This window comes from Epinephelus fuscoguttatus, linkage group LG19, assembly GCF_011397635.1.
Source record: "Epinephelus fuscoguttatus linkage group LG19, E.fuscoguttatus.final_Chr_v1".
Classification (NCBI taxonomy): Eukaryota; Metazoa; Chordata; class Actinopteri; order Perciformes; family Serranidae; genus Epinephelus; species Epinephelus fuscoguttatus.
Window position 1 is genome coordinate 34864822 of NC_064770.1, and position 27486 is coordinate 34892307.

Genomic DNA, 27486 nt, shown 5'->3' on the forward strand with positions numbered 1-27486 from the left:
GTAAACAACAAAGCGATTCCCTCTGTAGCTAACCCCTGGCATTTATCCAGTATAAGACACTTCAACAGCACACCAAACTACATCTTACAAATGATCATACAGTCGAATCAACACTTATTAGACAGTTTGATCAAAAAGTGAACACTATAACCTTCATGACTGCAGGATTTATTGTAGGACAGTTGTATAGGCTGCATTAGCTTGAGCCAGGTGTACCTAATAAACTGGCAACTAAGCATATGCCACGCAGTTTGACAGCCAGTCTGAAAACTGTATGTTTGTGCCACAAAACATATACACAGTTTTACAAGTTTAAAACCATATCACTATACAAAAGTGCAGCAAACTTTGCATCTCATTTATGATCAACAACTGACATCAACACAGGCCGATAATAAAAGTAACATACCTGCAGAAGATGGCACGTCTCATGTATTAAAGGTAGCTTTAACATATTATGAGCGGCATTTCAAATGTCTCTGTTGTCATTTAACAGTGCCGCACAGAAGATAGCATCAGCTCATCAACATGGAGAGAACATCCTTTATATATAAGGTACAGGTACATTCAGCAACACATAGGCTACAGCTTTGACAACAAGGTCCTAACTCACACACCTTTGTGCAAACACGCATACACAACCACAGTGAACATGGTATCAATAAACTTACATGCTTTTCCCATGAAATGCAGTTTACATAACTCTGCTTCTTACACCAGCTGTGAGTCACAGGAAATTTAAGTAAAAGAGTTAAGAGTTTGTGTTCAGATGTGCACATTCTGTACATGCTTAGAGAAATGTACAAGGTGCAGTAAATGATTCTTTTTCTGGAGAAATGAAGAATCTCTTTGAACATTAAATTAAATATTCTGGACTGAACAAAAGTAGTCCTTTAAACAAAGCTGTTGTATTGCATTGCATTAGATCGCAGGATGCTCCTGTTATATCATCCTGAGCTGGAATGTGCAAGGAAGTTTCCAAAAAAACCTCAAAGACAAAGAGTTATTTAGTCCATCCCTTAGATTTACTTGCGTTGCACTCCTAGGCTCAGCTCACTGCTGCCCTCCATTGGTCAGACATCCAACCTGATGTTAGGTCTGATAAGACATGAAACCAAGCAATGTGGTTTCTTTTTAATGTGTAAAAACCCATTAATAACACATTTCACATGGAAGCACACTTAGCTTCGAATAAAGTGAAAAGCTTATAATAAAACAAGAAAATACTGATTGATTAACTGTTCTTAATCTCTGCTGAGAAAGCTTCACACTTTGTCCTTGAGATGCTCTGAGCTTGCATGCTGCACATTACTTTGCTGCTCTCATGAAAGCCGTGGGGAGGTGGCAGTACCCCGAGGCCTGCATGTTGCCCTCCTGAGGCCAGGGAGAGAAAGGTCCTGAGGTATACGCTGGAGGTTGGTGACTGCTGGTGGGCTCACTGAGGCCTGGCTGGACGTCCATCTTATCTGGACACTGCCGGTCCTGCTCAGCGCTGTCGTGCCTGTGTGTGTTGGTGTTGGCGTCGCTGTGAGACACGAGATCCTGTGTGGACCTGGAGACACTGCGGTTTGGCAGACAAACATAACCTTCACCATAAAGAGTGAAAGTCCCCGAGGAAGGAGATGGGGAGTCATCTGATGGTGTTTCTTGTTCTTCCTCTTTCTCTGCACACTGGACATCCACTGACTTGCGGCTTGATGACTGTCAGATAGAAACAATGCTGTTCAGTGTGGAACTTTATGGCTGGTCCCCCCACTTTACGCCCCTAGACCACTTTTGTTTTAAGCTGTGGATCGCTGTATCAAAGCTGGAGTGATCCTATTGCAAGTCTGCAGCCTGAATTGCTTTTGTTCTCACTGTATTTCTCTAGTACTTGAGGCATGATATAGCATTTAAAGGGCCATCAAATGATTACAATTAATGGCATGATTGTCCTTAGTTAAATCATGATTATTTGCAAATTAATCGCACATTATTTATCTGTTCTAAATGTACCTTTAAGGGATATTTTTCAAGTTTTCAATACGCTTATCAACATGGGAGTGCACAAATATGCTATAACACAATGTAGTGTCTAACTTTACACTCGTAAAAGTTGACTAAACTCTCCCATTTTTTAAAGCAGCCGAACGTACTCTGGTGGTAACTCTGCTATCGATAGTAAATGCAAATAACGTCGGTCTTGCCTAAAGAATCATGACAGAGCTTTAAAGCTGAACTTGCTGTTCAAAAGATGCCTTTCTTTATCCATTTCTGCTCACGGAGATTTGTTTCTGCTTGTAATGTTACTGCTGCATCGCTTCCTGATTTCCCAAACGGATGGGCGGAGGGTCATAATTATAGAAGGTACACGCGTTAATCGCACGTCAAAAAACATAGTGGCATTAGAGGGAATTTGTGTTACCTCGTTATTAACGTGTTAACTTTAACAGCCCTACATTTTGATGAACAAAATAGTTTATCATCTTTTTTCTTATGAAGCTACAGCCAGCAGTCGGTTAGCTTAGCTTAGCATAAAGGCTAGAAGGGAAACAGCTAGCTTGGCTCTGTCCAGGGTGACGTGATGCATCATTTCTTATCCTGAAACTGGCCAAGAAATCGTCTGTTACATAACCCAACGTAAAACCACAACATGTCGTTTTTACAGTTTTCTTTCCAGCTAAAGCGGGCAAGTTTGCGAATAATTATTTTTTATTGACCAAAATGTCTAACTATTCCTTTAAGACTTGTGTTCATCTGCAGATCTTTGCATGAAAGGCACTCAAATATCTGTGGCAGTTTTATAAATACATATATCAGCTGACATAAAACACAAAAGCATACTGTTTGAAAAATTCACCTGGATACCTGACAAACTCCACTGACTGTGAGTAACTGACCTGACAGAAGATGTACGGCCCGCTGAAGCTCATGGAGGACGTGTCAGAGACGTTAACCTTTTCAGCAGGAGAGGGCGGGTCACACTGCCAGCAGCCCTCGTCCTGCTCCAGAAGCTGTCTTTCAGTGTCCTTGGTTGACCACAACGAAACATCTGAGGAGCTGCAGCATGAGAGAGAGAGAGAAGGGAATCATCAGTTATTCATCCTTTCATGCTTTTCTTAAATTATTGCAGCTGCATCCAAACATCCTCCTTTTTTCCTTCATGATAAAGAAATATGTTAATATCATTTATTAGGTAATGTCGAGTGTGAAACTTATTACCATGTGGATATGCTGTCCAAATGCTGCACTTTGCAGATGGACGTGCTCTCACTCTGCATCAGGGTCCGGCTGGTGGCAGACTGGCAAATAAATCATGTTTACACATTATAAAATACAATTGGACAAATTCATAAATACGCAGAATTATTTCTTGGCACAGCAAAGATGGGAATAATTCAGCCAAACTATAAAATCAGTCTCACCTTGAGCTCAGACAGGATTTTGCTTTTGCCTGGAGAAGGAACAGAGTCCACCCACAGAACCAACTTCCTGTTTGTACAAAAGATAGCATGCAAAAAGTTTCATCATCCATGACTGAAAACACACCTGTCATTTATTTATTTTCATGTAAATAAAATGTAAAAAGGTTAAGTATGCTTCTTTCATGTTTTAAAAAGCAAAACATTTCCATAAGGTAAAGATATGTAGGGGCTAAGTGAAAACATTGATGCTTAAATTTTATTTTTCAATGTTTTTAGTAAGACTGTCCCAAATGCTTCGAAGCTTTGGAGCATCAACTGTTGCCATGGGATTTTTGACACCCAAAGCAGTATTCAAATGCATCAGCTTTTTTAGAATCATATATATATCTTAACCCAAAAATCCCCAAAAGATAAAAGTCTGTGTATCTTGGTCCTATATGTAGGAAAAATGGTGGGGCCTTTTGGTGCGTTTTGTATTCAGAGGTCGGAAATTCCCAGTTCCCAGACGGAAGTTTAAACTCAAACGCACCCTGAGATCGGATTTCCAACTTGGAAACTCAGAGCAACCACATCAACCCCGACTTACGAATTCAAGATGGCTGCTGGTCACATACATAGTGAGTAAACACTCTGCTAAAGCACTGTTTATAGCAGTTTTATCTTATTTGTTTTACATTAGGTCAGCCTCATCTGCGGCGTTCATCAGTTGGAGTTCATGATGGTTTTGAAGCTGTCTCTGAAAGTGCAAAGGCAACAAAGGCTTTCTTGCGGGCGTCCATGTTTTTTCCCAACTTGTCCACCATCGTCAACTAGAATGCAAAAACTGTTTTTGCAAAAACCATTTTTCATGTCTGTGCACTGAGGCCCATTGGCCCTCGCCCCCAGAGGCTTATCGCTGTCAGACTGACACCCAGTGGGTCCAGACATTTACTTGATTTAACAAGACTTTAACTTTTCAGGCAATCTCTAGTTTGGAGGAAAAGGAAGATGCACAAATATTACATGAAAAAGTACCTTTGACAGGCTGGAATGGTGCAGTAGAGTGTGAGGAAGACTGCAGCCACTAATACGCTGATGGTGAAATATATCAGGGTTGTTTGGGACCAGGCGGCTGTCAGGGAACAGAAAACCAAATTATGATGTCACTGAGAATGATGGTGATCATTCATGATACGTGTTACAATGACAATAGCGGTACCCTCCCTGTGGTCTCAGTGCTCCCCTGTCTTTCTCTCTCATGTGTTTTCTGTGTGTGTCCCGGTGTGGTGTGGTCTCTCTTCCTCATTCTCGGCTTGTGGCTCTGCTCATCAGGCTCACCTGTCTGCAATCGGCTTATCACCACCTCCACTCTGCTCACCTACCGCTCATCAGCTCATCAGCATGCAGTATATCTACCCCGGCTCTTCAACCATTCTTTGCAAGACAGTCATTTCAAACACAGTGGCAGCTACCCTTCAGGCCAGCTAATGGGTATTTTCACATATAGTCCTTTTAAATCAAACTGAACTCAGTCCTCTTAAAGTGCAACAAAAAGTGCACCAACAGAAATAGGACTCATTTGAAAGAGGACTCAGTTCTCTGGAGGATAACCTTAGTGTTTCTGTGCTGTGGACTGTTGCTGTTTGATGTATTCTGTATTCCACATCTGAAGACATGCTGAACTTTCTTTGGACCAAACTACTCCTCGTCCTGCGTCCAAGCGTTACAGGCCGACATGGTTTTGTATGTTTTCTCACGTGTCCCAGTGCAACAGCATGTGATCTAGAGGGCTAAATACAATGGCAAAGAGCAAAGCGAACTTGGAGCGCTTTGTGTTCACAATGCACAGATTAAGTGAACCACGCAACGGACTTGACGCGAACCAAACTGTCTGAGTTCGGTTCGCTTCAGAAGGGTCTGAGTTCTCTTAGTGTTCACATATGTGCAAAAATGCTGAGTCACTGCTCTGAGTCTGCTATGAGGCCTGAAAAGGACCAATTGTGAAAACATGCAAACTTAAGTCACTAGTGAATTATTGTCCCTGTGTTTTGTGTGACTCAGTTGTCTCTCCTGTGTCCCAGGATCCTCACCCACCTGCCTGTCCTAATGCTTGTCTCCTGTCCTACCTGCCTGCAACCTCCTAGTCGCCAAACTACTCCACACTTTGCCCCTTTCCACACTCACACTAGCCCTGGTCTCAATCATCTCTGCTGCCACCAGACTCCATTCCCTGCCATCAGCCCTGTCTTGATCCTCCACTACAGCAAAACTATCTTCTTACCACAGCACCACTCTCGACTTTTGGCTCATGTTATTATTGCTGAATAAAATGGATACTTTATCCAGAAAAGAATAAAATGCAATAAATAACAAAAAGTAATTCCCCAAACTCTGTTTCTGAATGTTTGTTTGAGATCACACACATGTGGAATGTATTAGCACTGCATGTATTCGTGCATGCTGTGATTGTAAAGTACCTTTAAGCGAGGTCCACTCCGCAGGGTCGGTCCATTCAGAGGGGATTCCCTTGTAGTGAGCAGGAAAGACCAGTGACCTGACCTTGACCTGGTAGCTCTCAGATGGAGCCAGAGAAGCGCCCAGAATGCTCAGGGACGTGGACCCCTCAGAAATGTTTTGCAAGATGGAAGATCCCTAAAAAAGTGTGTGAATGTGTGAATAGAATCAATGAAAGGGTTATTGTGGGTAGTATGAAGGGACTGTAATACAGGTGTACAGTTGGACAGAAAGAAAAACACTAATATGAAAGTGTCTCACCTGATCTTGTGTCCTGTAATAGCAGACCTGATAGTTCAGTCTGAGTTTTGAAGCTGTGCTGGACTCAGTCCATTCCACGATCCAGTTGCTGCCTTTCTGCCTCACTTTCACCTGCCTTGGTGGGTTGGGACGAACTGCACAACGAAACAATTTGTTACATACATTAATGAAAGAAACGTTTTTTATTGGATTGGATTAAAAATATATCAAGAAATGTCCTTCACGGCTTTGATAAAGTATAGTATATAGATAATAGTCACAAAACAATCAATCAGACAATGAAGGGGGATCATAATTTTCCCCTCAAGGATCCATTTAGTATTTCTCATCCTGAATAGGAGTCCCTGTGGTGTTCCACAAGGTTCGGTATTGGGACCTAAATTATTTATACTTTTTTTTTTTTTTTTTTAAAGGATATTTGTACAGTATCTAAGAAATTGATATTTGAAACATTTGCTGATGATGCAAGCTTATTTTGTTCAGGTGATGACATGAAAGACTTACTAAAAACAGTAGAAAAGGAATTGATCATGTTGAAAAAATGATTTGCTGATAATAAGTTATCACTAAATGAAGATAAAACCAAATATAAAATTGAATTAAAACTGAATTTAAAATTAGAATTAATTAAAAGATTATATGAAACAACATTTTTAGGCATGATAACACATCAACTTTGTTGGAAGCCGCATATAGAGCAAATGTCTAAATGTATTGCTGTTCTTTTTAGAATTAGGGAGTTGCTGAATAAGAGATGTTTGTATATAATGTACTGTCCACTTGTAATGCCATACATGTCCTACTGTGCTAAAATTTGGGGAAATGCATATAAAACAAATATAGACCCTATAATTAGACTTCACAAAAGAGCTCTTAGAGAAATACATAAATCAAGTCATTGTGAATCTACTCATCAATCATTGGAAATATTTCTTTTAGTTGGGAACAGAAGCCTTCCTGTCTGTATTCGAAGATCCTTTAAATTACGGGAAGGAAATTATAATTTAAAAATGTACAGTAAAATACAGATGTGTTTCGGTGTTAGGAGTCAAGTTATGGAATTGACTCAGTGCTGATTTAAAATTGTGTCGTTTTTAAAAACCCTTAAAATGTAAAATGATTAAAACAAAGAATTGAGGATTATAATTTAGAGTATAATGTATTTATTTATTTATTTATTTATTTCCTTTCTTTGGCATTGCTGATGTTCTGGGTTATCCTTTGGTTAAGATAGAATAGGCAAAAATTACCCAAGGGGCTTCAGCCTATTCCTTTTTTCGGTTATTGACTGTGAGAAAATTTATGTGAAATAATCTTTGTTTCTCCACATGCACGTAACTGAAATAAAAGAAATATTTATTCATGTAATTTCTTCCATCTTTGCAACAACATGTCTGCTTAAATATTTTATAAATTAGATGACTGGTTACAATTTTTATTCCAATGAAACAACATACTTACGTCCAGGACATTTTAAATAATTAAAATAGTTAAACATTGCTAACAGGGTTAAGTTTGTAGCAGCAAGTCATGTGTATGAATGCCTAAATGGTGAGGTGCCAGATTATTGAGTGTAAGTGTACTATAGACTAGCATAAATATAACTCAAATTAAAAAACCCATTAAAATTCATAAATATGGCTCTTTTTAATTTATATTCTGTCACTGTGTGGGGGCTGTGATTAACAGCTTACTAGATGATAGAGTTTTTAAAAGCAGACGTACATTTTTTTTAGTTATTACTGATGACATGAAAAGAGTCTTGTTTGTCTTTTGGTGAATATTTGGACAAGTGTGTTATGTGTAAGTGGTTTAATGACCAAACCATGATCTTACTGGCTAACAGGGATGCAGTAGTGTCATTCAAACACTAGGTGGGGACACTTAATCACATCACAGTTGCTCTGCACAGCTCTCTGCAGTTTTATCACACCATTGTGTGTTTTTAATTTGGCAGGACACGTTATCTCTGCTCCCTACTCTGCTCAAAGAGACCCACCCCCACCCCTTACACACACACACACACACACACACATACACACACAAAATCTCTTCTACAATGTTGTGCCCTCTGTCTCGTCTCCACTCACTGTGTTGGTCGGCCTTAAAACTCTTGGCATTGCGTGCTGGTTGGAGCTCGACGAGCAGATGCGCAGGGTCTGCGACAGTCAGCGAGCAGCTGTACCTCACCACTGCCCTGCTGAGGTCAAGGCTGACGGTTTGGTTCACACAGCATCCCTCAGACCTGAAGGCAGGGATTAAGAGGAGAGGAGAGGAATGAATGGATGATAACTGGATGCAGTTTTTCAGCCTCAGCCAGGTGGTATTGTCGACTTACATTGCATCCTGGCTGTGTCCACATGCCAGCTGGTAGGTAATGAAGTGAGCAACCTCTCTGCTCACCTCCCAGCTACACACCACCTCCTTCTCTCCGCCCAGCACACAGTGCAAACTGGGAAAGTGCCCAGTGTCTAGAGCCACAGAGAGAAAGAGAGTTAACAACAGCTGCAAAGCTCCAGACTTTTCCCATGAAAATGAACAGAGGGAAAAGATTAGAAATGTGAGGACCGAAGATAAGGAGCAGTGTCTGTATCAGAAGACCCTTCTGGACTCAAATGATCCAGTACATTAAATATCTGAGCCAAATGGTTTCACTCAGAAATGTCAGAGTTGAAGCAAGTTTGTACAGGAAATGATCCCTAGTGGCTGTTATATAATCGCATATAAGGTTTAAAATGACACTGAATGCTGTCTTTGACTCACCTTCTTCAGTGTGCCAAGTCACCACAGGACTCCAGTCGCTCCACTGACCCATGCTGACCCGGGCCCTCACCCTGGCTTTATACCTGTGACCCTGAAGCAACAATCGCTTCTCTAGTTTCACGCTGGTGTTTGTGACCTCCTCAGACTGTACAGAGGACGGAAAGAAATGTGTGAGAGCTCTGACTTACAGAATGTTGAATTCAAGATCACAGAAATATTTGGAACAGTAATTTATTTGTGACTGCCTCAGTGTGTGGGGATTAAAGAATTAAATACACCTACTAGCATTAGCAGTTAGCTATAGGTCTGGAGTGTCTTGATTTGTTTTTGCTTATGCTAACATGCTATAAACTGAGATGGGTGACATGGTAAATTTTAGACCTGCTAAACATCAGCATTCTAGCCATATCACTGTCATCATTTTGTTATCATAACTAAATATAAAGGAGAATGTTTCGGAAATGTCTAGACTCACAAAAAACTTTCTGATACTAAAAATATTTTCAAAACCAACTTCATGATTTGTTTGTCACATGGTCAAAAGCTGGTAGAGGTAGGTATGTATATTATAGACTCTATAAAAGACGTAGACGTAGCCTAGAGGTCTGAAAAGTGACGCCAATGCTGAGGTGTCTTAAACGTGCATTTTTCTAATGGCCAGCAGAGGGCGACAACACTGCAGAAATAAGTCTGATTGTATACAAGTCTGTGGGATCCTAAATGCACTTTTAAGATACGGGTATTATTATTATTGTATTGTACCTTTAATGCCATTTTTTTAAAACTCTCACCAGTAGGGGGAGTGTTTGGATTTGAGAGAGTTAATCGCAGTGGAGCCAGACAGTTTTTTGACCTCCTATCTTTTATATCTGTTACCTTTTTCTTCACCTCTTTTTTCTGGATACTTTTGGATTTGGAAATTATAGATAGATTGTTTCTGTACCATCTTTGGGTTTTGAAGTAATCAGTTAAAGTCCTGTGGACTTTTGCTTTTGTGGATTAAAACAAACGAGACGATTGGAAACCTACAAGATCATTGAGAAAATGATCCGTCTTCTCATTTGATTTATTCCCTCAGTAAACATTTTCCTAATGTGTTTATGGCCTCAGTCGCTACTTTCACGTCTTCTTCAATACAGCATGGTGTCCATTTTGTAAATTATGGTAAAATAGACGATAAAGCAGGGTTTGATTGTGACTGATAAGTCACTGCCACGACAACCTGTCACTAAGGATAGAGGTGCAGCAACGTGAGACTGTGTACATTTAAATAGTTGTTAATTTGGTTATGGGTGTTGTCTGTGTTTTTGTCTTCAAACCACTGATTGACAGTTCAGTCCCCAGCTCCTCCAGTCTGCATGTTGAAGTATCCTTGGGCAAGAAGCTGGTCCCAAAATTGCTCCCGATGTCTGTTCCATCAGTGTGTGAGAGCGTGTGAATGCTTACTGAGTAGTTATAGAGCTATACAAGTGCGTCTATTTACTGAAACAGTCTGTTTTCAGTTCATTTAAGTTTTTTTGGTGCCTAAACAATCTTGTCCAGTTGTAAGACACTCCAAAGCCTCAGTTATGCTTTCTGAATGGATGGTCGTGTACAGATGAAAGATGACGTGGAATCGTTGCGACAAAACGTTTAACCTGGAACTTTTATACTCGGTGTTTCGGTTCGTGGCAAACTGATATTTTCGCAAACTTACTTCCCCGAAACATCCAGGTTCGTGTAGTTACAAAACACGGACGGGTGAAAACCTTGCAAACCTCGCAGATGTGTCGAGTATAAATCAAGCATAAGGAGTTGGCTGTTCTTTTTTCCCCAGTAAGTACATTTTGTCTTAAGCCTTTTCCGCGAGCTAAAATAAGCATCCAAATTAATATCATGGAAAGCATTAGTTACAAATGCACCTTGCTAACCAAGCTAGTTAGCTTGAGTTAGCTAGTAACTTAGCATTTGCTATGCTTAGTGACCTTATACGCTGTAGCCAGGAGCCAGTATTGGTGGGTGTGCATTGTGTCCTCGGGTTCTCATCTCACCCCTCCCCACCCCACAGCTCCAGCCTCTCATCCTAACATGGTCACCTTTGGCGTAGCGATAGTCCAGAAACCAATGGGTGACTTCCTAGTGACTATGTCCACTTCCTTTACACCATCTATGGTATGTACATTATGTGTGATGCTGACCGTCCAGTTGTCCTGTTCATCTGTCCTGTAGCTGAGCTGATATGTGATGTTTCTGTTCAATGTGGAGGACGGGGAGTAAGGGCTGGACCAACTGAGCCATCGACCTCCATCACCTCCATCATGTATGGACAGATTCACTGGTGGGCGTGCCCTCACTGCACCACACAAAAACACACAGAGCTCAAGCCATGACACTTCTGAATATTTTTATCGTTATCATCACAGTAAACGTCACAGTTATGATGGACAGATAAACTCACAGTGCTGAGAAAGATCCAGACGCTTGTGTTGGACAGACGAGCAATTTCTCTGTGTTTTGTCCTTGAGGAAGAAGACGGTGTGTTCGATGCCGATGGAAAATGCACGTGTTTTGTACCTGCACTGCACAGTCCTGTGGCCACTTGCATCTTGTTCTTTAGCACCATAAGGCACACACTGCTCCCTGCAACGACACGACACAGAGCTGTGGGACAGAACACTTAACACGCTGATATATTGCTCATAATCCTTCATTATATCCTGAGTCACGACAACCAGCCAGCCTCCAAACATACCACAGATACGTCACATTTGTGCATTTTAAATGTATCATATCAACATTTATAAAGGAATAAGTTCAGATTCAATGTATATCAGTTACGTCTCTCATCAGGAGGAGAAAGGGATGATGGGAAACAAAGGTGAGCATAGGGGTTGGGACATATCCAGCTGTGGTTGTGGCAACAAAATCAGGTATTTAAAGCCAAAACATGATGTTTTCTTAACGATAATCAAGTGGTTTTTATGCCTAAACCTAACATGATAACAACAGCATTGTCACAACATAACACTGACAATTGAAGTGTAAAGAAATGTTACACACTTCATATAAAACATACAAATGGGACATATTTCTGGTTTGCAGAAACGCACAATGGCAACAGTTATTTCGACGTTTGGGTTGCTGTTCCCCCTGATGTTGTTCTTACTTGTTTTTTCCCTTCTTGAACCAGAGCTGTGGTGTCGTATTTCCACGTTCCCTCCAATAGCAGTGGACGTAGGACTCGTAGTCATTGTAGCATTTTAAGGATTTCAGCAACGCAGACACTGACAGAGGGAAGAGGAAGTGTTGTTGGTAATTGGTCAGTTGCTAAATTGCGCTTATTTGCCACTGACTGCAACTATTTACACAAATAGTGAGCACAATAACAGCAGGAAGTTTGTGTAAAGTGAGTGATTTGAATGATTTTTCCTGATATTTGTAGTAACTTTTTACACAAATTATGTATTTTTTTTATCATTTATTTTTAAACACACTTCTAATCTTTTTTTTGGGACAAACTCAGTGTTTTCTTCCCCCTGACACATGCCAGTGGTCTATTAGATCTTTGGTTGTGATACAGGATGAGGCTGTATAGCAGCGACTGATGGCTCTGTGACTCTAGCTTGTGTTCAGGCCCTCACTGTGCCCTTGTGCTGTAAGGTTGTTGTTGTTTTTTTAAAGTCTGTATCTTATCTCATTTATAACGGTTTCATTTTTCCTTCCAGAAATGAATGAATTGCTGATATAAGTCAGTTTATACACAACTAAAAATCAAGTGTGAAGTCTTGACAACTCCTAGTGGGGGTCAGGACCCCTGGTCGGGAACCAAAGCCTTAACCAGAGGTGGAAAAAAGTTTGAGATTCTTTTGTGTAAAATGCAATGTAAATGTCATGCATCCAAAATCTTATTCAAGTAAAAGTATTTCTACATATATTGTAGTATTATTAAGACATTAAGGCTTTTTTGGTTCAGTTAACTACCTGAGTTTTGGGTCATTTAATCTTTAAAGGAAATGGCCTCAAGAACGAGCACCACCATTAGCCATCAGCTAGCCTCATGCGAGTTGCCATGTCAAGTCAAGTCAAGTCAAAAAATGCTTCAATGGGCTGTACATAAAAACACATAAGCAAAATACAAATAAAATACATAAAAACAAGTGAGATGACTATGTAGAACAAAATAAACAAACAAAACAAAATGAAAACAAAGCAAAAAAACAAAAAAACAAAAATAACATTGGCACTTGTATATATAAAAAACTAAAGATAAATTGATGCGCACAATGACTGAGTAGTAGTAGATAACCATGATGTAGTATGTAAGGACAGAGACTATGTGATGTTAAAGGTAGATGCAAAAAGGTGTGTTCACAGATTTGAATGGGAAGGAGGTTCCAGAGGAGAGGGGCTCGGTATGAGAAGGCTCTACCACCTGCTGATGATTTATTAATTTTGGGGATGGATAGGAGACCAACATTATGGGATCGTGGAGGCCTGATTGATAAATGTGGAGTAAGTAGAGATGATAAGTAGGATGGTGCAAGTCCGTGTAATATTTTATAAGTTAAAAGCAAAATCTTGAAGTCTGATCTAGTGTGTACAGGGAACCAGTGTAATGAAATGAGAACAGGGTGATATGGTCAAATTTTCTGGTTCTGGTTAATATCCTGGCAGCAGCATTCTGAACGAGTTGTAGTTTCCTAATGGTTGAATTTGGTGAGCCAGAGAAAAGTGTATTGCAATAATCTAATTGGGATGAGACAAAAGCGTGAACCAGTGTTTCTGCATCAGTCATGGAGAGAATGGGACGAATCTTGACAACATTACGTAGGTGAAAATATGTTGTTTTTGTTATATTATTCATATGGTCTTCAAAGGAGAGATTAGGATCAAATAAAATACAGAGATTTCTAACACGGGGGCTTTGTGAAATAATAGAACCAGCTAAGTTTAAGATGAGATTGCAGAATTTGTTTCTGATGTGCTTTGGACCTAGGATTAACATTTCAGTTTTTTCAGTATTCAAGAGAAGGAAGTTTGACGACATCCATTGTTTGATTTCTTGTGTGCACTGTTCTAGATGGATCAGTTGATGAGAGGTGTCAAGCTTGATGGATATGTAGAGCTGAGTATCATCTGCATAAAAGTGGGAACCTAATTTGTATTTATTGATTAATGAACCGAGGGGTAGCATGTAAATAGTAAAGAGAATGGGACCAAGCACAGACCCTTGTGGTACACCATAACTGACCTTTTCGTGTAAACACAGCACGCCTGCAGGGCATGCTAACTCACCACGGTGAGAAATGATGCTATAAAAGTGGAGTAAATTACATCTTTTCAAGTCAATTTTGCATGCTGCAGCTTCAGGGCACTTCGATTACGACGGACGAGCCGTTCTGATGTTTTTGAAATGCATTAGAGGAGTTTTATTACACTTTCAAAATGTGGGTTCCATGCACTTCAAGTGTATGGAAAAATCCGGCTGGCTGTTATCCTCCAATACCCCGAACGAGTTTTGTGCATTAAAAAACTACACTGGACTTCTTGTCGGCATGAGGATGAGTAAGTACTGTCTGTATTTTCATTCTAAAATGGCCATTTCCTTTAACAACTTCAGTCTTATGAGGATATCTCTGTCTTAACAGCATTTGTGCAATAAGAATACTGAAACCTAAGAGTGTTTTGAAACATGAATAAATGAATGGGGCATGTTGCTGCACTGGAATGATGAAAGAGCTGACTCGAATTCTTGAGACATAAGTTGCAATGAAATGAGACTCAAGTATTGCTACAACAAATTTTTTTTCACTCTCCATAAAAATATAAAACTGAATTATAAACTCATCACAGTGGACTGTACATTAACGGGTAAGAGGTAGGGACGGTTGCAAGCTTTAAGTTCCTGGGGGTGCACATAGCTGGAGTCTGAACACCCCCCACATCATCAAAAGAGCAGCAGCAAAGAATGTTCTTTCTGAGGACCCTGAAATGTGACAGGATTCCTCAGGATCTTCAGATCCACTTTTACCGCTGCACAATTAAGAGCATAATAACATGCTGCTGTACTGTGTGCTACGCCACCTGCACTGCAGCTGAAAAGAAATACCTGGAGTGGGTTGTCAAGACGGCTGAGAGGATCATCGGCTTCCCCCATCAAGCCTTTGTGACACCCACCCTCCACCTCACCCACCCAAGGTGCCATAATGGACTTGGAAATAAGTGGAATTATGCGACAGACAAACAGACAATTTTCAAGGATTTAATACTAAAACATTAACATGACTGTGGAGACTCACCGCTCTGCGAGCTGCTGCTCTCATGGACGCGACAACAATCTCGACCACAGAGGAGAACCAGAGGAGGAAACGTTGACCAAAGCACAACCCAGAAGAGAGGCATCATTCCTGGTGACACATGGGGCCAGGTGCGCCTTTTTCTCTGAGCTGGTCTCTGTAAAATTTACTGAGTGTTAACATCATTCAGACGATCGCACACGAGGCGAAAAGTTGTGCATAAACAGACAGCAAGGGGGGGGAATATGTTCATTTACTAGAAATAGTGAAGAAATGAGTCATGACCACAGGACCCAGCACTCACTTCCTCTTTGAGTGTCTGCTTGTTGTGGGATGTCACCTCACATCCGCCTGCCTCTTATCTCTCTGTCTCACATGTCACAGGCCCTGAGAGAAAGACACACACACACACACACACACACACACACACACACACGCTGTCACTGGGGACCAAACACATCAATAAATAAATACCAAATGCTGGTGACACAGACGAGTGGCTTTACTACTCTGCTTTAATACATGTAGCCTGGCACAGATCACGCTCTGGAGAAAACTTCTGCTTAAAACTTCTAAGAAAAGGCTTTTTTTAAATTTTTTGGGACAGAAGTGAATCTCAATATAACGGAAGTGAGCTGCAAAAGGCCGTTAATGGAATGCTGAGACAACGTGACATAGTGCAGTGTAATTCATTTCAGTTTTGCGCCTATTTTATGCACATTTTAGAATTAAATGTTTTGTGCCAAATGGATATAATCCCTTTAATAAAATCCAAATCCAGTTTTTCACCACTATGATGCAAATTCTGTTTCCATTAAGTCGGGTTGTGTCTAGATGGTAACCTCAGATTCAGGCAAACTCTGGTGTGATTTAAGTTTCCATGATTCAAGAAATAATTTGATCCCAAACCATGATCTTTCCCAACCTCTAGCAAAGTGCTGTTTGTGTTGAAACCTAACCAAACCTGAGCCAAAGTGTAGTGTCACATTAAAACTTGCAAAACAAAACATTTTCAAAGTAGCTCTGGAGAGATTTGCAAACCTAGGGTTGATATTTTTTATTTGTTTATTGTTGTAATTTCATTGTTTTGTTAAATTTGCTTTTTCTTGTAAATTTGAGTATCTGCGTCCACACTTCTTTAACACAACATTGTCATTTCTGGACATTAATCCATTCTGCACCATGAAATTAACAAAAAATTCATCATTTATCAGCTTCTAAAAACCATAATAAATAATATATTACTACTACTAATAATAATTATTGTTATTATTATTTTTATTATTTTATCTCTAATAAATTAAACAATTGCTGTCATTTTAAAATAAATAGTAATAATTAATAATTTGTTTTTTTATTTATATTGCACTTTTAGAAACAGATGTTATGAGGTACTTTACAAGACAATAAACGCAGATACAAGAAGCAGAATAAAGTAATGATGAAAACACGACCAATATCAAATCAATAACTAACTAACTAAATAAATAAATAAAAGAGAGTGGTAAAAAAAGGTGTTAAAAACAGTTTGAAATACATGAATACTGTAAAACTTCAATTAGTAGCCCGGGCTAATATTTGCCCGGGCTCAGCAGGCTTATATTTGGGACGGGCCTTTAATACCTTTCACATAAAACTGTTGCTCAGCAAAGATCAGGAAATACAATCATATTGCTTATTTAAACCAGTATGAATATTACTTGTAAAATCAAACTTCAGACAATCTATCAGTTATGAATCATTCATCTGATCTCGCTCTGAGTTACGGCACCCAGCATACCGTCACACAGCACTTTATCCTGTTAAAACAATCCTCACAAGTTGGGTTCATTCTTATGAAAAACCCCTTTAATTCTTTTGATCTGAGGACCCTTACGGACTAAAGGAATATGAATAACTTACAGGGTAGTTGAGTAATGGACACATAATTTGAGGTAAATCTGTAGCCACACCAGGCTGGTAAAAGGGACTGGGTGTTTAACTGGGACTAGGCTTTTAACTGAAGTTGTACGATATATAAAGATATACTATACATATGTATGCACAAAGAGCATACAAGAAAAAAATAATTCAGGTGCATACAAATATAATGTGATATTTATTTGTTTATTTATTCAGCCTTTATTTAACTGTACAAGTTCAGAGTGACAGGAAAGGGTGACAAATAACAAAACCTCTTCTTTTTTCGAACGTAGTTGATGATGACTACAGACAGAACATGGCGTCTGTGTAGTTTAAGGTAGTGGTTTTCAAACTTTTCGTGCCCAAGTCACACCAAAGGGCCAAAATCTTAAGGCACACCTGTATTTATATCTGTGCAAATTAAATTAAATAAATTAAATTAAATTAAATTAAATTAAATTAGATTAGAATAAATTAAATTAAATTAGATTAGATTAGAATAAATTAAATTAAATTAGATTAAATTATTATTATTTTTTTTTTAAAAGATATTTATTTGGGCATTTTTTCCTTTATAGATAGGACAGCTAAGCGTGAAGGGGGAGAGAGAGGGGGGTAATGACATGCAGCAAAGGGCCACAGGCTGGAGTCAAACCTGGGCCGCTGCGACAAACAGCCTTGTACGTGGGGCACCTGCTCTACCACTAAGCCACCGACGCCCCATTTTAAATTAAAGTAAATTAAATTAAATTAAATTATAATATATTAAATTAAATTAAATTAAATTTCATTTTCTAGCTAGAGTTTGCCTCTGTCCAAGAACATGGGTGCACACAACATACTGATACAGACAGTTAGAAATTCATTCATAGCTTTTATGTATACTCCCAGTCGAATATTGCAATAATAAAATGTGTGGTTATCACTAAATCCTACGGCACACCATTGTAGCCTTTTAAAGTTAGAGTATCTTCAAATAAAGCAGGAAATATGCAGTCAAAGAAACGAGAAATAACATCAACAGACAACCCACAGAGAATAAAGGAGAGCTGTGAGAATTTCAGCACAGGGAAAAAATGATAAACCAGAGGGGGGATTTTAAGGGTCGCTCATAACAGACTCATCTTCTTCCTCTGTAGCTGCTGTTTACAGTAGCAGGTTTGTGGGGACAGCCCCTTCAGGTGAATGTGGGAATCCAACACTGAATTTGAAACCAAATTATACAGTGATGTCGGCCACAGAGCCGAGCACGACAACAAGTCTCACAGTGATGCTCACATGAAAAATATCAGACGGGTGAGCTCAAGGGCACACTGAGATTAACCCAAATACGAGCAGATGCGTGGAAAACCTGCACATGATGGAAAGTGACAGTAAAGCACCTGAGATAACTGTACACTGATTTTGGTGTCTGGATGATATGATCAGCTTTTTAATGCAACACAGCTATTATTGCTACATTCCTTCCAGTTTACAGCGTTACAAAACTCTTGTCTGATGAAAATTCACTGTAATTTAAGTCAGGTCTGAGTCATGGGATGTCAACATGTAGCCTGCCATCAACACATTTAATCATCACATCTAACAAAGTCTAGTTGCCTTTGACTTACTCCTTTCAGATGATCATATCTGTGGAATTAGAGCTGAACTTACACATAAACTCTTCTTGTTTGGTGATATTTACAGATTCAGACGAGTTCAAGCTTTGAAACGACACATTGATTCATGTGAGAATCAATGTGACACAACTTCCCCTGCAAGACTTTCTTTCATATCCAGTAAATCTGCCTCCTACCTGAAATGATAAAGACTCCTTTGGTCCGTCTGTCTCTCTCTCAGCGTTGCTTCCTTCTTGTCAGCTGAGTCCTCATGAAGACTGTCGAGAACTCTGTGGGAGTTTCCTCTGTGATGACTTCAGTTTCCCCTTTCTGTCCACTCTGACACGTTGACCTTCATGCACAGTCAGCTCTTTGGTTTGGTTTGCAAATGTTGATTTGAAGACTTGAATTATTTTGGAGCTGCTGTAGAAAGTCAGAACGTACCGACGTATATAAACACAGAAACACTTAAAATTATCCGATAACAGAAATGACAAAGGCTCAATAAAAGTTAAGTACATCTGATGCCCTGGTGAGTCAGGGCCCCTCTTGTAACAGACATCCATTTCACATTTCCTGTTTAAAAGCCATAAATCAATGGTTCATGGTTTCATGATATGGCTGCTCAAGATCTGCCTCAAAACAAGTATCAGTGGTTGATGAACCTCATGCTTTGAGATAACAGCACATTTCCTTTAGCTCTGCCACATGTGGCTGAAACCTCCGTCTGTCAGATATCATGATTATGTTTACATTCTGAAACAATAGAAATAACCACATTTATATGATTACAGCTACTTCCCCTCAAACTAGCTTACTTTAACCGCTACTTCAGATGCTTTCCATTTTCCTACAAGTGACTTTGAACACCCCAAAGAACCGGTCTGACCTCGCAGCTATAAGTCAAAGGTGGGTGTAATGAACGTGTCGTCAGTGGGTGATCCACTGATGTGTTGGTGTGTGGTTCACCCACATGCTTTGAGTGGGAACAGTTTCACATTGCTACATTGCTAGGAAAATGTGTAATTTTGAATTCAAAATTTGTTCCTAATCAGAGCATGAGTGATTTACAGTAGATTAGACTGACGAGAGTAAAATTAGTAAAAAAAAAAAAAAAGATTTTCAGTGGTGAAAAATAACTAATAGAATAGAATTAAACTGTATAGAGTACAGTTTTGAGGTAGTTGTACTTTGCTTGAATATTTTGAATGTAGGCACTTACTTCACTGCTATTTGTCTTATATTAATGCAGATTAATAAACTACAGACACAGGATATAAAGTAGGTAAAATTAGCTCCACCTAGAGCAGCTGCAACATTATCTCATCTTATCTTATCTCATCTCATCTCATCTCATCTCATCTCATCTCATCTTATCTTATCTTATCTTATCTTATCTTATCTTATCTTATCTTATCTCATCTCATCTCATCTCATCTCATCTCATCTTATCTCATCTTATCTTATCTCGTCTCATCTAATCTCATCTCATCCCATCTTATCTCATCTCATCTCATCTCATCTCATCCCATCTTATCTCGTCTGTTGTCTTGTCTCATCTCATCTTATCTCATCTTATCTCGTCTGGTCTGGTCTGGTCTCTCGTCTTATCTTATCTTGTCTTATCTCGTCTCTCGTCTCATCTGATCTCGTCTTATCTTATCTCGTCTTATCTCGTCTCTCATCTCACCTCACCTCATCTCATCTTATTTGATCTTACCTTGTCTTATCTCATCTTATCTTATCTTGTCTTATCTTATCTCATCTTATCTCATCTCTCGTTTCATCTGATCTCGTCTTATCTCGTCTTATCTCGTCCCTCATCTCACCTCACCTCACCTCATCTTATTTTATCTTACCTTGTCTTATCTCATCTTATCTTGTCTTATCTTATCTCATCTTATCTCATCTCTCGTTTCATCTGATCTCGTCTTATCTTATCTCGTCTTATCTCGTCCCTCATCTCACCTCACCTCATCTCATCTTATTTTATCTTACCTTGTCTTATCTCGTCTTATCTTATCTCGTCTCATCTTATCTTATCTCATCTCATCTTATCTTGTCTCTCATCTCACCTTGTCTTGTCTTGTCTTGTCTTGTCTTATCTTATAGTGGCCTTTCAATCATCCCCACTGTTACCTTATCAGCCTGGCTTTACAGTTTTTCTCGATTGCTAAGACACATTTCTCGAAAGCTGCTCTCCTTTTCTCTAAACTGTGAACACAAAACACAATTTTCAAGCTACATTCACAAAACCTCAGACTCTTCTTGCAAAACCAAACTTTCACCTCAAAATAGTTCAACCTGTGCTCAAAACTGAACTATGTTGTCAAATCGTGCCCCGAGTCAATCAAAATTAAAAACACTACTGAGCAGTCACTAAACACCACCTAGAAAAATAGAGAACACAATGCTCAGGACATGAAGCTGTAGAAATAAATGTTTATTGTTCACTGTAGGCTAAATGCATGTTGCAAAACAAAAAAACCTGTGCATTTACATATATCACTTGTACAGTACAAAAACAAACAGAAATCTTGTGCATTTAGCACTTGTATACAGTAAGCCTACGTAAAAATAAAGTACAAAAATATACAAATGAGAAGTGCATTACTCAGCCACAGCATCATTTCTCCGTACTGGGTCAGGCCACAGGACTTCATCCACATCACAGGCCACATTTTGTCTGGCCAGGCAACGGGGAAAAACCCCTGGCATGCCGTATCCAGGCTTGGCATGCCTCCACACCTATGTCACCACAGGCTAGTTCCATGGCTTGCAGGAGATTTACCCTGGTGTAAGGTTGGCGTTCATATACCTTCCACCGCCATGAGGAGAAGAATTCTTCAATGGGGTTCAGAAAAGGGGAGTATGGTGGAAGGCAAAGATTGATAAAACCTTGGTTCATATTGAACCACTCTCTAACCTGGAGGGCTCTGTGAAAACTCACATTGTCCCAAACAACAACATAGATGGGAAGTTCCTAACCAGTGCTCTCTGAACTGGCTTATATACGGTACAGGCCAAAAGTTTGGACACACCTTCTCATTCAATGCGTTTTCTTTATTTTCATGACTATTTACATTGTAGATTCTCACTGAAGGCATCAAAACTATGAATGAACACATGTGGAGTTATGTACTTAACAAAAAAAGGTGAAATAACTGAAAACATGTTTTATATTCTAGTTTCTTCAAAATAGCCACCCTTTGCTCTGATTACTGCTTTGCACACTCTTGGCATTCTCTCCATGAGCTTCAAGAGGTAGTCACCTGAAATGGTTTCCACTTCACAGGTGTGCCTTATCAGGGTTAATTAGTGGAATTTCTTGCTTTATCAATGGGGTTGGGACCATCAGTTGTGTTGTGCAGAAGTCAGGTTAATACACAGCCGACAGCCCTATTGGACAACTGTTAAAATTCATATTATGGCAAGAAGCCACACAGAGTTCTAGCAGCAGACCCATCTCTAGAACAACTGTGAGGAGACTGCGAATCAGGCCTTCATGGTCAAATAGCTGCTAGGAAACCACTGCTAAGGAGAGGCAACAAGCAGAAGAGATTTGTTTGGGCCAAGAAACACAAGGAATGGACATTAGACCAGTGGAAATCTGTGCTTTGGTCTGATGAGTCCAAATTTGAGATCTTTGGTTCCAACCGCCGTGTCTTTGTGAACTATGTTGAAAGGTGAACGGATGGATTCCACATGCCTGGTTCACCACCTAGAAAAATAGAAGCATGGAGGAGGAGGTGTGATGGTGTGGGGGTGTTTTGCTGGTGACACTGTTGGGGATTTATTCAAAATTGAAGGCACACTGAACCAGCATGGCTACCACAGCATCCTGCAGCGACATGCCATCCCATCTGGTTTTGCACTTTAGTTGGACGATCATTTATTTTTCAACAGGACAATGACCCCAAACACACCTCCAGGCTGTGTAAGGGCTATTTGACTTCAACATCACAGGAGAGTGATGGAGTGCTGCGGCAGATGACCTGGCCTCCACAGTCACCAGACCTGAACCCAATCGAGATGGTTTGGGGTGAGCTGGACCGCAGAGTGAAGGCAAAGGGGCCAACAAGTGCTAAACACCTCTGGGAACTCCTTCAAGACTGTTGGAAAACCATTTCAGGTGACTACCTCTTGAAGCTCATGGAGAGAATGCCAAGAGTGTGCAAAGCAGTAATCAGAGCAAAGGGTGGCTATTTTGAAGAAACTAGAATATAAAACATGTTGTCAGTTATTTCACCTTTTTTTGTTAAGTACATAACTCCACATGTGTTCATTCATAGTTTTGATGCCTTCAGTGAGAATCTACAATGTAAATAGTCATGAAAATAAAGAAAACGCATTGAATGAGAAGGTGTGTCCAAACTTTTGGCCTGTACTGTATGTTCCCTCACATCATTAGCCACAAGTGTGATCAGTTTTGAGTTGTTGTGTTCAACCGGTGACAACTGTGCTTTACAGTTTTTCCCAGTTGCTAAAACACAAAAGCCAATTCTCTAAACCAAATGACCAGTTCTCTAAACACGTTTAATAAAACTACCCCCATTTGCCAAAACCATAAACACATTTCACATTAAGACACAATTCACAAAACACAGTCCTCCTTTTCTCATGAATCTAAACACATTTTGTCTTGCTAAAACACAAGTTGCAAAAAAGTTTGCTCAAATTATCAAATTAAAGTTCATGTGATGCAAAATGCTTGCCACAGTCAGCAAAATTTGAACACAATGAACGCACCTGGCTTCATTCATTAAACATAACGACTCAAAATTGAAGACACTTGTTGCAAATGATGTGACCACACCTATAAAAGCCAGTTCAGAGTGCACAGTTTGCCTGGCAAGGGACAACATTACCTGCGATGTAGATGAGGTCCTGTGGCCCGACCCAGCTCGACGACGTGATGCCGCACAATGATTGTGGAGTGTGTGTGTGTGTGTGTGTGTGTGTTGTATAGTTCCATAAATAAATAAAAAACATCACACCCTGAACATTGTTTTCAGTGAGTATTGTTGTGTATAATGGATCCTCTGTAGTGTTTGCATCGAGTTGTGATGCAGTACAGTAGTGTACATACTGTATTTTCTGTAGATTTACATATGAAACACATATGAATATACATATGGACAAATCTATGAATGCCCAATACTCTACAGTGATATATTCTGAGAACAGATACTGTAACGTTTCTAAAAATGTGCTTTGGCAGTTGTGAAAAAAAAGAACATTCTCACACACTGAACATTGTGTTTTCAGTTGTTTTGTTGTAGTCTGCAATGATGCGTATAGTGTTTACATTTTTGCAGGCTTTGAGCAGCTGTTTTGGTGTGAACGTTTGAGTTTTGAAGAGAGAAGGTGTGGTTTTGTTTATGTAGCTTTAGAAAAGTGTGCTGTGTTTAGAGTTTTGGGAAAATGGAGGAAAGTTTTGTGAATTGCGTTTTAGCAATTGAGAAAAACTGTAACTGTGTTTGACTTTTGCCACCTGTGAGAGTGACTGATTCAATCAGTGGGTTCAGGCAACTGAGCATTTGGTTCAGACAATAGGGTTTAGTGTTTTAGCAATTGAGAAAAACTGTAAATTGAACTTTATGTCTTTTTATTTTGTATCTATTATTTTTGTGTATTTCTCTATGCATTTGTATATATTAATTCTTTTTTTCTAGCTGGCATGTTTTGTGTTTTGTGTTTGTTACACATTTATTTCAACTTATTCAGTTACTTATTTATTGATTTAAAATGGTTCTCTCTTTTGAGTTTTTAACCTAGCTCTGGTGTTTCCCCACCTATGATAGCACTTCCTCAGTTCCTGTTTTTTCCCCCCATATTCTCTGTGAGTGCTTTGTGTGTGTGTGTGTGTGTGTATTTGTGTGTGGAGGGTGTGTCTAGTCTCAACCTTCGTTTGTAGCATGTCAACAGTGCCATGCGTCAGTTTGTTGCTTCATGTCACCACTTTCCAGTGAAAATGACCAACACCCAGTTGTTGCGTCGCTAATATTGTCGACAGAAAAAAAAATTCCTTGGTGTCATGTTTAATGAAGCTGTCACAATGTTCTGAAGGAAGGACATGAGACAAACATACTTGGCTAGAGTCGACTGCGGCACATTAAAAACAACAAAAATAAGGTTTGTGACTCAGCCACCATGTTGGAAAGTACCAAGCACCGCCCACTGGCTCAACCAACTTTCTCATTTTACAGCTAAACTGTACGCTAAAATATGATACTGAGAACATTTGAGGTGAGAAACAGACAACACAGTGACAGACTCGACGCATATTTGATCAGCGCTGTCTAGTTTAAAAGTTTAATCACAGTTCACGGAGCATTTTACATGATTGACAGCAGAGTGCGGCCCTGATCACACAGAAAGCGATTTAGCAGCTTGACGTAGCTTTTTGTAATTGTTTAAAATGAGACTGAAGCTTTTTGCTCGCACTTTTTGCTGCATGCCTCGCATTTCTGCGCTCTAGGCGCCTGGCCTTTTTCGCAGAGCACTCTGAACTTTTATGGTTATCATATCATGCCTTAGTTGAGCTTCATGTTTAGTCTTTCGTTGTCATGAACACTTTTATGTTAAGTTAAAGTCACTCATGTCTAGTCTCGTCTTCCTGTTTTATTTTGTATTCACCTTTTCCCTCTCGTTTCAGACACTGACTTCCTCCCTTTGTGTGATCTTTCCACCACTGTGATTGTCTCCTCCAGCGTTGCTAGGTGGGAAATGTAGGATTATCGTACCAGAGACTCAAAATTATCGTATTTTGAGGGAAATTATCATCATAACCAAAGTAACAATCCCACTGATGTGCTATAGGCAAATATAATCACTCTAGTGTTTACTTATTTGGTTTAATTTTTTTCCATTTTTCTTGCTTCTGTTTTTCCTCTTCTTCTTCTTCTTCTGTTTTGAATCTCATTCTCGCTCGACTTCCTGACGGGTCCTAGCGCCTCGTGGGGCGGGTACAGCTGACCATTCAGCCAATCGTGCTCATTGTTCAGAGACAAACGTCTCCTGTGTCTAGTCTGGGGCCGTTTAGTGGCCGTTATGGTAAGTAACCGGAACCAGGGCGAGAGAGACAGGATCCGGAATTCGATGGATGCGCCTTTCCGTCAAAATAAAAGCACCAAGCTAATAAAAATGCGGTGAAACTTTTTAATTTAAAGAATATAATTCACAAGAAAAGCCCCAAGCCATTAAGTTAACCTTTTTCTTTTATTGTATTTAATTGTATTACAAGTTATTGTCTATTTCAGTTGTCTGTTTTATTTAATAGACACTTGATCCTAGTTTTGTACATTTTACCTGTAGATTGTAAATGCATTTTTTCGATAAAGTTGGGGTGGAAGAGAGAGGAAAACTGCGTGATGCTCGCCACGTAACATGCTCTATCAACCACAACAACAATCAACCACAAAAACAACAATATGGTACTAAACCAGAGATGGAAATCGATGGTGCGCCAGAATTTAAAGTTTTACTATGGTGAACACTTTTACTCTGGTGAATTTGGTGAATTCCGGATCCGCTCTCTAGACCGGAACCAGATCCAGACAAAATTCAGAGTGAATGGAAACCAGGCTCGCTCTTCGCCATACGTGAAGAGCCTGGTGACGCGAGGCTACCCGTATCTCACGCTAAACAAAGTGCCATTGGCTGGAAACATGTCACATGGGAACAGATGCCTTCAGGGCCCACAAAAATACCCATACTGATACTGGCATACTGATTACAACCACACATTCATGAAATGGTCAAATTACCGTACATTTGACCTTTTTTGGGATTATTGATCGTACATCGTACAGAGGGCCAAGTTATCTTACAAATATGATAATTATCGTACACCTGGCAACGCTGGTCTCCCCGCTGCCTGATTGGTCTCACCTGTGTTCCCCCCACCTCATGTATAAATAATCCTTCTCTCCCTTTGTCTTGTGTCAGTTTGTCTTGTCTTGTTGATCAAGAGAGTACTGTCTAGCGTCCAAGCCATCCATTCATGTTAGTGATGCGCGGGCCAACCCGTAACCCGCGGGTCTTGTGGGTTATCCGCAGGTCGGGTTGGGTCGGGTCAAGAAATGTTAACTTTATTGGCGGGGCGGGTGGGGCGGGTCATTAAAGATTAAATATGTCGGATATAGCGTACTTGTTAACAACACTGTTGTAGGTTAGGTAAATGCATGTTACCTAACGTAACCTGCGACCTGATGTCACAAAAGCGCCAAGCAGCGGCCACAACAAACCAGAATCAATGAAGCGGTGAAGATGGAAGAAGAGGTGAGGGAAAGATTACGGTTGGGAGAGTACGGAGTTAAAAGAAAAGAAGGCCAAGCTGCTCAATCTCATGTTTGGGACAATTTCTGTGAGGTAGTTAGTGCAGCAGACGACAGCAGCATTGGCTACGTGAAGTGCAATCCCTGTGATAAGCTATACAAGCATGAGAACCACAAGATGGGTACGTTAATAGTGGGGTGGGGCGGGTTGTTAAAATAGATGCGGTCGTGCGGGTGGGATGGAACGGGTCAAATTATTTCATAAATGTGGGACCCGCGGGCTTTTTCCTCCATTGAGAGTGTTTTTGTTTTTGTGTTTTCAAGTAAAGATTTTTTGTTAAACCTCACTACCGTCTCCAGAGTGTGCATTTCCCAGTGTCCCAGAGTCCCAGTGGTGTCACGTTCTTGACATTGGCTGTATCAGTTGCTGGATACCCAGAGCTGTACGGCCTGATGATAGACAGCAGGTTGTCAAACTGCCCCTGAGTCATCCTAAAATCTGCCTGTAAAC

The 27486-nt window shown here is 40.0% G+C and overlaps 1 protein-coding gene across 1 annotated transcript; it reads right to left on the minus strand.

Moving 5' to 3' along the window:
• Positions 1-152: 152 nt before the first annotated feature.
• On the minus strand, positions 153-19026 carry csf2rb (colony stimulating factor 2 receptor subunit beta). The gene is made up of 16 exons (XM_049560701.1): positions 18894-19026; positions 15501-15583; positions 15200-15353; positions 12067-12184; positions 11359-11540; positions 11099-11253; positions 8922-9066; positions 8497-8629; positions 8249-8403; positions 6159-6292; positions 5861-6035; positions 4419-4515; positions 3405-3471; positions 3202-3281; positions 2880-3039; positions 153-1701 (listed from the first exon to the last, which is right to left on the minus strand). The coding sequence occupies exons 3-16, from the start codon at positions 15303-15305 to the stop codon at positions 1309-1311; spliced, it is 2100 nt and encodes a 699-aa protein (XP_049416658.1). The 5' UTR covers positions 15306-15353; positions 15501-15583; positions 18894-19026; the 3' UTR covers positions 153-1308.
• Positions 19027-27486: the final 8460 nt, after the last annotated feature.